The sequence below is a fragment of the Manis javanica genome, chromosome 10 (genome assembly GCF_040802235.1).
Source record: "Manis javanica isolate MJ-LG chromosome 10, MJ_LKY, whole genome shotgun sequence".
Classification (NCBI taxonomy): Eukaryota; Metazoa; Chordata; class Mammalia; order Pholidota; family Manidae; genus Manis; species Manis javanica.
The window spans coordinates 119,055,783-119,067,576 of record NC_133165.1 but is presented as its reverse complement, the minus strand read 5'-3'; the positions used below and the strand labels follow the sequence as shown (position 1 = coordinate 119,067,576).

General features: G+C 54.0%; 2 protein-coding genes across 2 annotated transcripts; both read right to left on the bottom strand.

Annotated features, from left to right (window-relative positions):
* Window positions 1-251: 251 nt before the first annotated feature.
* Window positions 252-2,290, bottom strand: LOC140843834 (kelch domain-containing protein 7B-like). Its single transcript, XM_073214244.1, has one exon. The coding sequence runs from the start codon at window positions 2,273-2,275 to the stop codon at window positions 452-454; it is 1,824 nt and encodes a 607-aa protein (XP_073070345.1). The 5' UTR covers window positions 2,276-2,290; the 3' UTR covers window positions 252-451.
* Window positions 2,291-2,439: 149 nt separating this feature from the next.
* Window positions 2,440-4,282, bottom strand: LOC108389518 (uncharacterized). The gene is made up of 3 exons (XM_073214324.1): window positions 4,207-4,282; window positions 2,977-4,065; window positions 2,440-2,492 (listed from the first exon to the last, which is right to left on the bottom strand). Exons 1-3 carry the CDS (start codon window positions 4,280-4,282, stop codon window positions 2,440-2,442), a joined length of 1,218 nt encoding a protein of 405 aa, XP_073070425.1.
* Between the last annotated feature and the right edge of the window lie 7,512 nt (window positions 4,283-11,794).

The following is an 11,794-nucleotide window of genomic DNA, read 5'->3' as shown; positions in this document are numbered from 1 at the left end:
TAAATCAGCCAAGTCCTGGTCCTTGGGGACGATGCAGCCCCTGGCTCTTGAGCACTGGGCAGTCCCACTGGCAGATCATTTCCACAGAGTGTAGTGGCTGCTGTGAGAGGGGAGCCCGGCCCATGGGAGCCCAGGAGAGGGGGCTCTGCCTCCGGGAGGGGCATGTGCTCTGGCTGAGGCATTGGGCAAGGACTGTCAATAAAGGCAGGAAATAGCATGGGCGTGGTGTGAGGGTGAGAGGTGCCGGATGACGGAGACCAGCTCACAAGTGCAGGGAGCCTGCGCTTGGAGGGGAGCAGGAGCGGGTTGGCTGGGGAAATCATGAAGCTTATTAGAACAGAAAAAGAAAGATGTCCCAGAATCAAGAACCCGAAGTTCTGGACCCCAGCCACCTCCCTGTGCCCCACCTGCCCCTGCCTCTGGCCCCAGGGTCTCCATGGAGAGCAGCAGCTCAGATGGCAGTCTGAACCGGGTCTGCGGGGGGCAGTGTCAGGATGAACGGGCAGAGGACTCCCTTGTTCCCCAGGGGAAAGGGCTGCAGCCCCTTGGCCTGGAACTGAGCAGTCCCCTCAGAGACCGTGAGGGTGGCGGTGACCTGGTGGCTGAGGCAGTAAATGGTGTCATCCAACACGGCGCAGCGGAGTGGGGCTGGGTCGGGCAGTGGAAGGGGGGCGGCTCGGCTCCAGGACCCAGTCACCGTGTTGTAGCGCATCACTGCGGCACCCACACCCCGCAGCAGGTCGAAGCGGTACAGGAAGCCCCCCAGTGCCACCATGTCACTGGAGCGCCGGTGGCTGGCACTGTAGGTGCATTCATCCCATGTGTCCTTCACAGGGCTGTACCTGAGCAAGCGGCAGAAGAGGTGGCCCCCGGTGACATAGATGTCCCCACGGCAGGCCACAGCTTCGTGTGCCACAGGGAAGGTGCCTGCAGGGAGGGGTGCGCGTGAGGTCCAGGCATCTGTACGCGGGTCATAGCGCTCCATGCTGTATAGGCACTCGCCCCCGATGGCGTAGAGCAACCCGTCCAGGGCCACCAGTTTAAGCTGGGCGCGGGCCTGCTGCATGGGCCGCATCTGGCTCCAGATGTTAGTCAGAGGGTTGTAGCAGAAGACCTCATTGGAGCAGGTGGCCTTGGCACCAGAGCCCCGGACGCCCCCCGCCAGGAACAGGTAGTTGTGCATGGTGCAGAGGCCACAGCCCCGCAGCGGAGCCTCCTCGGGCACCTCAGTCAGGTGCTGCCATGTGTTCTCTCGGGGGTTGAACACGTGCACGTGTGAGCGAGGAGGTAGGGGTGCAGGCCCCGCCACAGGAGCCCCCTCCCCAGGAGCGCCCCCTGTGGGCCCGGAGCGGTTCATCTGGTAAAGGCTGGGCAGCACCAGGACCCCCAGCACCGCCTGGCCCCGGCCGGTCCGAAGGCTCAGGATGCGCTCCCGGTCAGCCCCACTCAGCTGCCGGTAGAGGCTCGGGTCTCCCAGCACGCGCAGCAGATTGTCACTCATCAGCGCACAGGCCTTCTGGGCCAGGCAGGGCTCCCCGTGCTGCCGGGCAAAGGCCAGAATGTCCAGGCAGCTGCCCAGGTCCAGCCGCCGCTGCAGAGCGACTCCTGGAGCCGTCTCCTGGCCTGTGGGGCTGGGCTTGCTGGGCCCCGCCACCACTCCCCAGCTCCGGGGCCTCTGCAGAAACACCATGAGTTGTTGGGTCTCTTTCTGCTTCTCCGTGAGATCCCCCCGGCTGCCTGCAGAGCTGGGCCTCTCGGCTGTTGTCTCCCCCTGGTGCTGCCTTGGGGCAGCCTGGCTGACCTCCCACTCAGAGTTCTCGGCTATTCTGCACAGGCTGTGCTTCCGTGGCCGGGGGACAGGCTGCACCTCCGGCCTCGCAGTCGGGGAGGGTGCAGGGCCAGGCTGCGCGGGCTCAGCGGGCAGTGACGGGGCCCTGGGCATGGCAGCTCGGGGCAGCAGGAAGGCCGGATGTCTGTCCTCGTCTCCGTCTCCTCTTGGGCCTGTGGGCAGGCCTGGGGTGGAAGCGCTGGGGGTCTTCTTCTGCTGTGGCTGACATCCAGCCTCAGCCAGGCCCCCCGTGCCTGTCCCCGGGACCATTCTGGCCGAGCTGTGACTGTCCTTGAGGCTGAACACAGCCCCTTCAGGCAGAGCACCAGACTCTCTGTTTTCAGAGAGCGCGAAGGTGCTGGGGTCTCTAGGGCTCCCTGGAGCTGTGCTTGGGGCCCTCCCCTGGGGGCCCTCTTGCCTGGGGAAGGGGTGACTCCTAAGAACCATGGAAATAAGGTTTTCCCAGCTAGTTGAGATCTGCCCTCCCTGCTTACCCTCGAAGAGAGCCCCACTGGGCTCGTGAGATGTAAGCCCTGGCCCGCTAGTGGGGGCGGGGGCTGTAACTGGGGCAGAAGCTGGAGATGGGTCAGGGGCTGGGGCTGGGGCTGCGGTCAGAGCTGGCACGTCTTTGAGACAGTCATCCCCAGCAGGACCCTGGCTAACTCTGAAGGGCAAAGAGTCTGAAGGAGAAGAGGTGGGAAGAGTGGGGGCAGGTGAGGGGCCTGGGTGGGGACGTGCTGAGGGCGGAGGAGCTGAGCGTGGGGGGGGGTTAGGGACACATATTCGGGGTGGGGCTGAGGGACTTGGGGAAGGGTCACCCCTGCAGATGTCTGTGTCTAGCTCCCCTCTGTCCAGACTGCCAGCCCCCTGCCCACGGCCCTGCTCCTTCTGGCCTTGCCAGGACGCTCCCCCTTCTCTGCTGCTGTGGCCCTGTTCCTTCTCTGCCCCTCCCAGCCCTGAGCTGAAGGAAGAGTGGTTCCCAGAGCTGCGAGATCCAGCCTTTCCCAAATGGCAGGCCTCTGTCGTCCCCTGACCTTGGGATAAGAGTGGCCATCCCCACTGCAGCCCCTCTGGCCATGAGCCCATGGAGCCTGGGGCCTGTCTGAAGCTCCTAGTGACAACGACCTCCCTCCCTGCCCAGGGCCCGCCTTCCATGGGGGCTGGGGATCCCTTAGACTCCGGGGGGGCCCAGGGCCCAGCCTCTCTGCTCTCACCAGCTTCAGCCCCTGAGCCCAGAATCAGGACTGGGGCTGGCTGGGGGCTCTCCTTCCCACTGCCCCGCTCTGAGCCATCCATCAGCGGCCCAGCCAGCATGTGTGATGGGGGCAGCACCTGGGGGGAGGGGGGCCTCTGGACGCCCGTGGAGAGGCTGCTGGCTGCATCCACAGTGTCCCACACGCTCACCACAGTGCCCAGGCGCAGGGGGTCCTGCTTCGGGGAGTGGTAGGTTCTATCTCCTGAGCTGTTGCCCACCTGCCTCCGTTGGCTGCCTGGGCCTCTCCCCAGGGAGCCAGGTGACCTCACACCTTGGTGCCAGGGGGTGGTGTCCTGTTCCTTGGCATGGACCGGGGCCTGGTCACCTGGCACCTTTGCTCGGAGCTCTCCTGCCTCCACCCGCTCCTCTATTTCTCTGCCGGGACTCCGAGGCGTGAAGTGTATCAAGAGAGGGGCAGATATACCCCCTGCTTGGCTCCTACCCAGGAGGGTACCCCTTCCCTTAGCCCGGAGGGTTTCCGGGGCAGCACTATCATGCTGCTGCCCCAACCCCTGGCCCCCGGCCACCCTGCCAGGTGTCTTGAGCCGAGATGTGACTGTAGCAGCCAGACCTCTACCTCTTGGGGGCTCCAGATGCTGGGCCCCGGCTGCCATTGGGCCCCCCTGGCTGCATCCCGGAGGGTCTGGCTTCCCCAGCCCTGAGCTGTGTCCCTTGATGCCACCACTGACCTTGGCCTTTGGGGGCAGGGCTGGCCCAGCTCCTCCTGCCTGTCCGGGGGCTATGGGTGCCAGTCCTGCCGCCTCCTGCTCCTGCCCAGAGCCAAGCCAGTGCAAGACCAGGGCAGTGACAGCCACCACAGCCAGTGCCAGCAGGGCCAGCCCAGCGCCATCCCCGTCGCCGTCGCCGTCACCGTCCCCACCCCAGCCCCAGGCCCAGCCAGGGCCGGCAGGCTCCGAGGCGCCCTGGATCATACTGCTGGGCTGCACACCCAGCGGGAAGAGCCGGGACAGCAGGCTGGAAGCTGTACGTGCCGCGTGTAAGCCAGTCCTGCACTCAGCCTGGCCTGGCCTGTGTGGGTGCCGAGGGCATCAGCCGCACGCTCCACCCACAGGGCTGCCCAGTTAAGGTGGACATGCGCTGGGGGTCAGTGGCTCAGCCTGACGGGGCAGGGGTGGGTCTGTGGCCACGCTGGGACCAGGGTTTGTCAGCAGGACCCAGCGGGAGCTCTCAGGGGACATGACCCGTGACCGGCCAGGAGCCCAGGGGCATCTCAGGTCCCCTCAGTTCCTGCTCCTTCTCCTTTTCCATGGATTCCAGTGGCAAATGGCAGATTTCAACATCATGCCTGTATCCCAGCCAACCCACTTCTGCCTAACAGACCCTCACACTCCTGAACTCATCCCATACCCAGGGCCCCTCCTCTGAGCCAGCATCCAGCCTCAAGGGGCTCTGACAGAGATGAGGTGCCCAAGGGAGATGTTATCTATGACCTTAGCAACACAATGCAACCCGATGAAATTACCAGAAACCTGAGAGGCGGCTCCACTGTGGGCCTGCACGGGGGCCTGGGCACACCCTGGGGTGCCAGCTGCAGCTGAGGAGGGAGATAGTGGGGGGGGGGTCCTGACACCGAGCATGTCCAGCACAGAGACGGGACCTCTGACAGGCACCACCTCCTGTCACAGCAGGTGTGAAGTGAGGCTTGTGCTCTTCTCCCACAGGATACACGGGGGTGCGCCAAGGCGGAAGCCCCCTCACCTCCTCCGCCAGCAGCCTCTAGACTTCCCTTACCCTGAGTTCAGCGGAGATGGATAGAGTTTTCAAAAGGAATTTTCTAGGCTGTCAAGAGAAAAGATGAACAAAATAAAGAAAATCCAAAAGTTGTGTCTCCTTTATTGGCCCAGGTCATCATAACCCACCTGCTCTTGCAGTTCTCCTGAGCCTTCCCTGTGCCCTCTGTACCGTCCTGGCGGCCCAGATGCTGTTCTCACCAGGCTCGTGCCCCTGCTCCTGTCACCACGGCAGCCAGCCCCCAGGATCTAGAAACCCTCCTCTGGCCTGTCCCCTCTCAGTCCACAGCCCTCCCTCGTCCTTGCCGAACCACTGCAGTCCCCCACCTCCTCGCCAGGACTCGGGCGCCCACAGGCCTGGCACACTTCCCCTCAGTACCTGGTTCCTCAGGCAGGAGTCTCGTCTCCTCTGTTGGCTTCTCACTTAAGCTGATCTCAGGAGTGATTCTCGGGACGGGTGCCAGGGGGGACCTGGACGTGAGAAGACCCTGGATCCCCAGGACGAAGGCAGGGCCCCACAGCACATGCTTGTTCCTCTTCCGCTGCCTCTTCCCGAGTTGGGCAGCAAGGACATGGCCAGGACGTGAGCTGGCACTCGGCCTGGGCTGTGCTGGGCCTCGGGCTATGTCACCCACCTGGCCGTCTCCCAGCCCTCCTCCCCTGACATATTAGATGACAGGAGAGGCAGAAGGTGGGCCCGTGCTTTAAGGTGGCCCTGAAGTTGGGGGCGGGCTTCCCAGACACTGCCTTATTCTCCGTCCTGCTCTCAGTCTCTGTCTCTTGGTTAAGTCTGGGGTCCAAAGACCTTGAGAGGATGGAGATGACCCCCTCCACCTGCACCTCCCTGCAGACCACAGGGTACCCACCCTGGTGTCGCCACTCAGTTCCTAAAGATCCTTGTGGTCAGTGTGAGCCCCAGGCTGCTGTCAGAGAAGAGAAGTGTCTACCAAGTGATGCTCAGGTGCCACCATGGAGAGGGACCTAGCCTAGGAAATAATCCCAACCAGTTTTACAAGGCGCTGAACACCATGTGGGTCCTGGAGACACACAGTGACCAAGGGTCTAGTCACTTTCTCTGTGGAAAGAAAACACCTCCCTTTGTCAAAATCTAGCTCAAGGGCAAAACTCTGCCCTGCAAGGAGAAATTTCCTATTGGGAAGGTGACTGAGGACATGTTACCTCCTTAAATTATGGGAGATTTGCCTTCCTAACTTCCCAGAGAGTAAAAATGTGGTACTGCTGAAAAGGTGACACAACTTCAAATTATGAAACACGAACAATTGTTCTAGTTGTGCTGTGATAGCATAGATATCACAAATTACCACCAAGGTAAAAAATGAAAATTGAGGAAATGGGTCCTGGAAAGATCGGACCTTTAACAGCTCCTCTGGCTTGTAAGGCAGGAATCCTGTCTGGACAAGGACTAGAGGGGGGTGTGTGCCGTGTACCTACCTGAGGTTCCTGTTTCCTCAAGGGATGCACAAAAGGAATGGAGGCAGTCTCCTGCCCACCAGCAACCGTCAGCACCCACCCCGGGGCCCTGGTGGTGGGGAAATGCATCTACACGTGAGCTGACCCACTGCAGCACCCACTAGAAGAAAATTCCACCATTTTCTGGTCCCTGAGCTCAAACAAAGCTGGACCTAGCCACCACTGTGTCCTTTATGAAACATTTAGTGGAGGAAAAGCACAGTGAAATGATGACATAATTCCAAACAGAGAGCTAAATACAAATGGGTAGCTAATACATATAAAATGGTGGAGAGCAGCAAACACCATCAGATGTAGGGTTTCTTTATTACTGGGCCTTTTTAAAGCAAGAAATAATGCCTGATCAGAAATGACACAAAAAACAAATGACATGATATTATATAATTTTATTTATGTTGAAAGTATATATGGATGTACAAATAGATCTAGAACAATGTTTAAGGCTTATAAAATATAAATCCCTGATTTAATAATTACACACAACAGGAAATGCCTCTTAAGGAATTCATCTGATAGGGGGAGGAAAGAAGTCATTTTAAAAAAGAGAAACAATATAATATGATTTATAATGGAAAAAATTAAAACACGTACACATTCAACAATATGAGAGTGATAAAAACATGCACATGATTTTAAAAAGTGATATTGAAAGAATTATTGATAATGTGGCTGTGAAGTTTAATATAAACATTAATGGAAAGTCTTTTAATAGAAGAGGCATAAGATAAAATTTTAAAATAAGGACAAATTAGCAATTCCTATCAAAATACCAATGGCATTCTTCAATGAACTAGAGAAAATAGTTCTAAAATTCATATGGAACCACAAAAGACCCCAAATAGCCAAAGCAATCCTGAGGAGGAAGAATAAAGCTGGGTGGATTACATTCCCTGACTTCAAGCTCTACTACAAAGCCACAGTAATCAAGACAATTTGGTACTGCACAAGAACAGAGCCACAGACCAGTGGAACAGAACAGAGAGTCCAGACATTAACCCAAACATATTTGGTCAATTACTATACGATACAGGAGCCATGGACATACAACGGGGAAAGGACAGCATCTTCAACAGCTGGTGTTGGCAAAACTGGACAGCTGCATGTAGGAGAATGAAACTGGATTATTGTCTAACCCCATACACAAAAGTAAATTCAAAATGGATCAAAGACCTGAATGTAAGTCATGAAACCATAAAACTCTTAGAAAAAACATAGGCAAAAATCTCTTGGACATAAACATTAGCGACTTCTTCATGAATATATCTCCCCGGGCAAGGGAAACAAAAGCAAAAATGAACAAGTGGGACTATATCAAGCTGAAAAGCTTCTGTACAGCAAAGGACACCATCAATAGAACAAAAGGGCATCCTGCAGCATGGGAGAATATATTCATAAATGATATATCTGATAAAGGCTAGACATCCAAAATATATAAAGAGCTCGCGCACCTCAACAAACAAAAAACAAATAATCCAATTAAAAAATGGGCAGAGAAGCTGAGCAGGCAGTTCTCCAAAGAAGAAATTCAGATGGCCAACAGACACATGAAAAGATGCTCCACATCGCTAATCATCAGAGAAATGCAAATTAAAACCACAATGAGATATCACCTCACACCAGTAAGGATCCCCACCATCCAAAAGACAAACAACAACAAATGTTGGCAAGGTTGTGGAGAAAGGGGAACCCTCCTACACTGCTGGTGGGAATGTAAATTAGTTCAACCATTGTGGAAAGCAGTATGGAGGTTCATCAAAATGCTCAAAACAGACTTACCATTTGACCCAGGAATTCCACTCCTAGGAATTTACCCTAAGAATGCAGCAGCCCAGTTTGAAAAAGACAGATGCACCCCTGTGTTTATTGCAGCACTATTTACAATAGACAAGAAATGGAAGCAACCTAAGGGTCCATCAGTAGATGAATGGATAAAGAAGATGTGGTACATATACACAATGGAATATTATTCAGCCATAAGAAGGAAACAAATCCTACCATTCGCAACAACATGGATGGAGCTGGAGGGTGTTATGCTCAGTGAAATAAGGCAGGCAGAGAAACACAAGTACCAAATGATTTCACTCATCTGTGGAGCATAAGAACAAAGAAAAACTGAAGGAACAAAACAGCAGCAGACTCACAGACTCCAAGAAGGGACTAGAGGGTACCAAAGGGGAGGGGTGTGGGAGGGCAGGTGGGGAGGGAGGGCGAAGGGGATTGAGGGGCATTATGATTGGCACACATGGTGTGGGGGGTCACAGGGAGGACAGTGTAGCACAGAGAAGGCAAATAGTGACTGTGGCTTCTTACTACACTGATGGGCAGTGACTGCTATGGGGTATGGGGAGGACACGATAATATGGATGAATTATTCAGTATTCAGTATATATTATATAGTTGGCATTCAAAGAAACCAAGAACTTCCCATTATATTTATTAATATTTCCATATACATATATTAATTTCCAGCCTTCCCACATTAAAATGTGAGATTGTTGGGGGATGGACTCTTTCAGGCACTGTTATTTTCCCAGCCCGTGGGAATAGAATAGCACCTGGCACAAATAAAGTCCTCAATAAATTTAAAAAAAAAGAATTAAATAATTGTCTGTTCTTAGCAGGCTAAGTGAGCCCTCCACTGGGATTCAGTGAGCCCTCCACTTAACGAAGCAAGTCGGTCCGGCTGGGAAGCCTGCCCTTCAGCGCTGACCCAAGCACTCCCTCTGCTCCTTCGGGAGCATCTCCCTGTCTTCGGCCAGTTTTATCTCCTGTGCTTCTCCTCCAAGTTGTTTTATCTTTTTTTTCCCTCATGATTTCCAGTTCTGTTTTTTTCTCTGTGCTCTGAGAGATTTCTTGTACTTGGGCTTTCAGGATACCAGCCATTGAAAGTTTCAGCCACAACCGCGTTCTCTGCTGTAGTTCAGAAACTGAAAGTTCAAAACTTGCCTATTATTATTTAAATGTGCATATACCACATTAGATAATTTCAGAAGTTGTTTTTGGGAGGTATTGTTTTAGAGTGTGCATGGGCACACTTGTCTTATGTTTTCCTGTCATTTTTTAATTCAGGAATTTAGCTGTTTGCATTTCATTATCTTCAAGACACGGGCCTTCCTTGATTTCTCTGTAACACTGGGCAGATGGCCACTGCAGCCTTCTTGAAACACTCTCCATCTCAGCTCTCCTTGTGCCATTTCTCTTGGCTTTTCTTTGGCCTGGCTGGTTGCTGGCTCCTCCTCTTCTTAGAAAATGTCCTTGTGCCTATTGTGGGCCTGGCCTGGCCTGCTTGAGCTTGGTGCCTCCCAAGCCTTGCAGAAGACACATGACCATTGTCTAGTCCCGGTCACGTGGTTGCAATTCCATACAATCAATGCTACATGTGTGACCTTGTGGGCAGGGCAGCAAGGTGACCCTGGTGACATAAAAAGAAGTTGCTTAAAGAACATGGATACAGATGTAAGTGATGTTCCTTGCAAACAGCCACATGAGGTGACTCTGTGGGTGTCACAGTAATGGTCTTCGTGCAGTCTGATGGGATTCACTGTGCATGGCAGAATATTATTTGGCCAACATAACCATCCACCATGCAGACTACAGAACCTTGAGAAGCTGTCCTCACCGAACATCCTGCCTGATGGCTCATGAAATAGTTATTGAGATGTAGCCTTACTGCTGAGCCCAGAAGACCAAGTGCTGTATGATTTAGACATCGGAGTGGTCATCTCTGCCAAATTTCCCACCCAGGCCTGTTGCTGTGGCCTGAGAGTTCTGTGCTTTATCCACATCCACTTGAAATCAGGGGTCAACAAAGGTTTTTTTTGTAGAGTCAGATAATGACTATTTCTGCCTTTGCAGGTCATATGCTCTCTGTTGCGACTGTTCGACTCTGCCATCGTAGCATGAAAAGAGGCCATAAAAAAAGGAACGAAAAGATGCGGCTGTGTTCCAATAAAACGTTATTCATATGAGTGAGGGTGGCTGGACACAGTGACCTGGCTCTAAGTGACCCAACCATTCCCCTGGCTTGCTGATGTCGCCTGGGTCCATCTCCAGCCCCAAACTTTCCAGTGAGCCCCAGGCCCAGTGTCTACCCGCTTAATGTCTTTGCTTAGTGAGCAATAGGCATAGATCTTCCGCTCACATCTGGACCTCTGATTTCCCATCTGCTGTGGGTATGTCGACTGCACTCAGCTTCCATTTCATCGTCTGCTTCTGTTTGTTTCCCTGCATTGTAGAACTGAAAAGCTAAAAACCACATTTTCCAGACTCCCTTGCAGCCAGGCTTCTGGGTGGGGTCGTGAGCTAAGTGCACCCCCTTGAGGCACAGGAGGCTGCACCTGCCTGTGACCCCTCTGCCGGGGCTGCTGAGAGGGTGAAGCGTAGACAGAGGGATGTGCAGGACCCCAGGTGTCTGCTCCCACAGTCACAACTACACTAGTCTTCTCCTAAACAATAGTTCCAAGGGCCACCTCTCAGTTCCTACACCACTGATTTTGTAATATTCCCTGTAACAAACTCACCTCTGCCTGAAACACTTGCGGATGGTTTCTGTCTTCTGTACGCGGGTCAATACACCCACCAGAACCGCCCCACTCCCTACCATCTTCACCTCAGTAAGTGGGATCTCTGTTCCTGCCTATGAATCAGGTTCTAATCAGAGAACTAAAAACCACACCACTAATTTGAACAGGAAAAAAATAACATGAAGAATTGTTGACTAGTAAAAGGAGGTTATCCACTGAACTGGGTGAAAGAGAACTCCAAGGGACAGGGAAGCAGCAAAGGCACGGAGGAGAACCAAGCCCCAGCACCTGCCACAAGGGCGAGGCAGCTGCTGCTGGTGGAGAAAGAAGGGGAGAGTCAGCTGGTGTGGAGGAGCGGCCACCACATGGCAGAAGAACTCGCCAGGGGGCACAGGCAGGGTACTGCTGGCCCACAGGGGCCACTGTGCTGACAGCTCCCAGCCACCCGCACGAAGTCCGGGCCGCCCCACTGACAGCGGCCCCTAAGCCCCTTCCCAGGCTTGTCCTCGAAGTGTCCCTCCGGCACCCTCTCTGGGCAGGGCCTGGCATGGTTTCAGCTGGCAAAGGGTATGTGCCCACAGGGTCCAGCTCCGATACCAGTCCAGAGCAAAGAAATGGGAATTTGATTTGGAATCAAACCAAAAGCAAAAGATGATTCCCGCCTCCTCCTCATCCCTTATATCCAACATATCACCAAAGCAAGTCAGTTTTACCTCCAGAATGTATCTCCAACCACCCTCCTCTCTCTCTACCATGACTGCTTTTGTCCAAGTCACAATAGATCCTGCCTGGACCTAGAGAAATATAACCTACCTGTTCCTAAACGGTAAACTCAAAACTATAAACTAGCTAATCTTCCCCAAATTAACCTATACAATCGTTGCAATTCCAATCGATTTCAACTGACTCAGAAATTCACCTAGAAAAAAAATCGTGTAAAATTATC

Excerpts from the sequence above, each read along its gene's own strand:
- LOC108389518 (XM_073214324.1), bottom strand. The coding sequence starts at position 4,282 with ATGTCCCCTGAGAGCTCCCGCTGGGTCCTGCTGACAAACCCTGGTCCC. Across the intron at positions 4,066-4,206 it reads CACAGACCCACCCCTGCCCC|CTTCCAGCCTGCTGTCCCGG; the intron begins GTCAGGCTGAGC and ends CGGCACGTACAG. Across the intron at positions 2,493-2,976 it reads ATCCCCAGCCCCCATGGAAG|AGTTAGCCAGGGTCCTGCTG; the intron begins GCGGGCCCTGGG and ends TTTGCCCTTCAG.
- LOC140843834 (XM_073214244.1), bottom strand. The coding sequence starts at position 2,275 with ATGGTTCTTAGGAGTCACCCCTTCCCCAGGCAAGAGGGCCCCCAGGGG.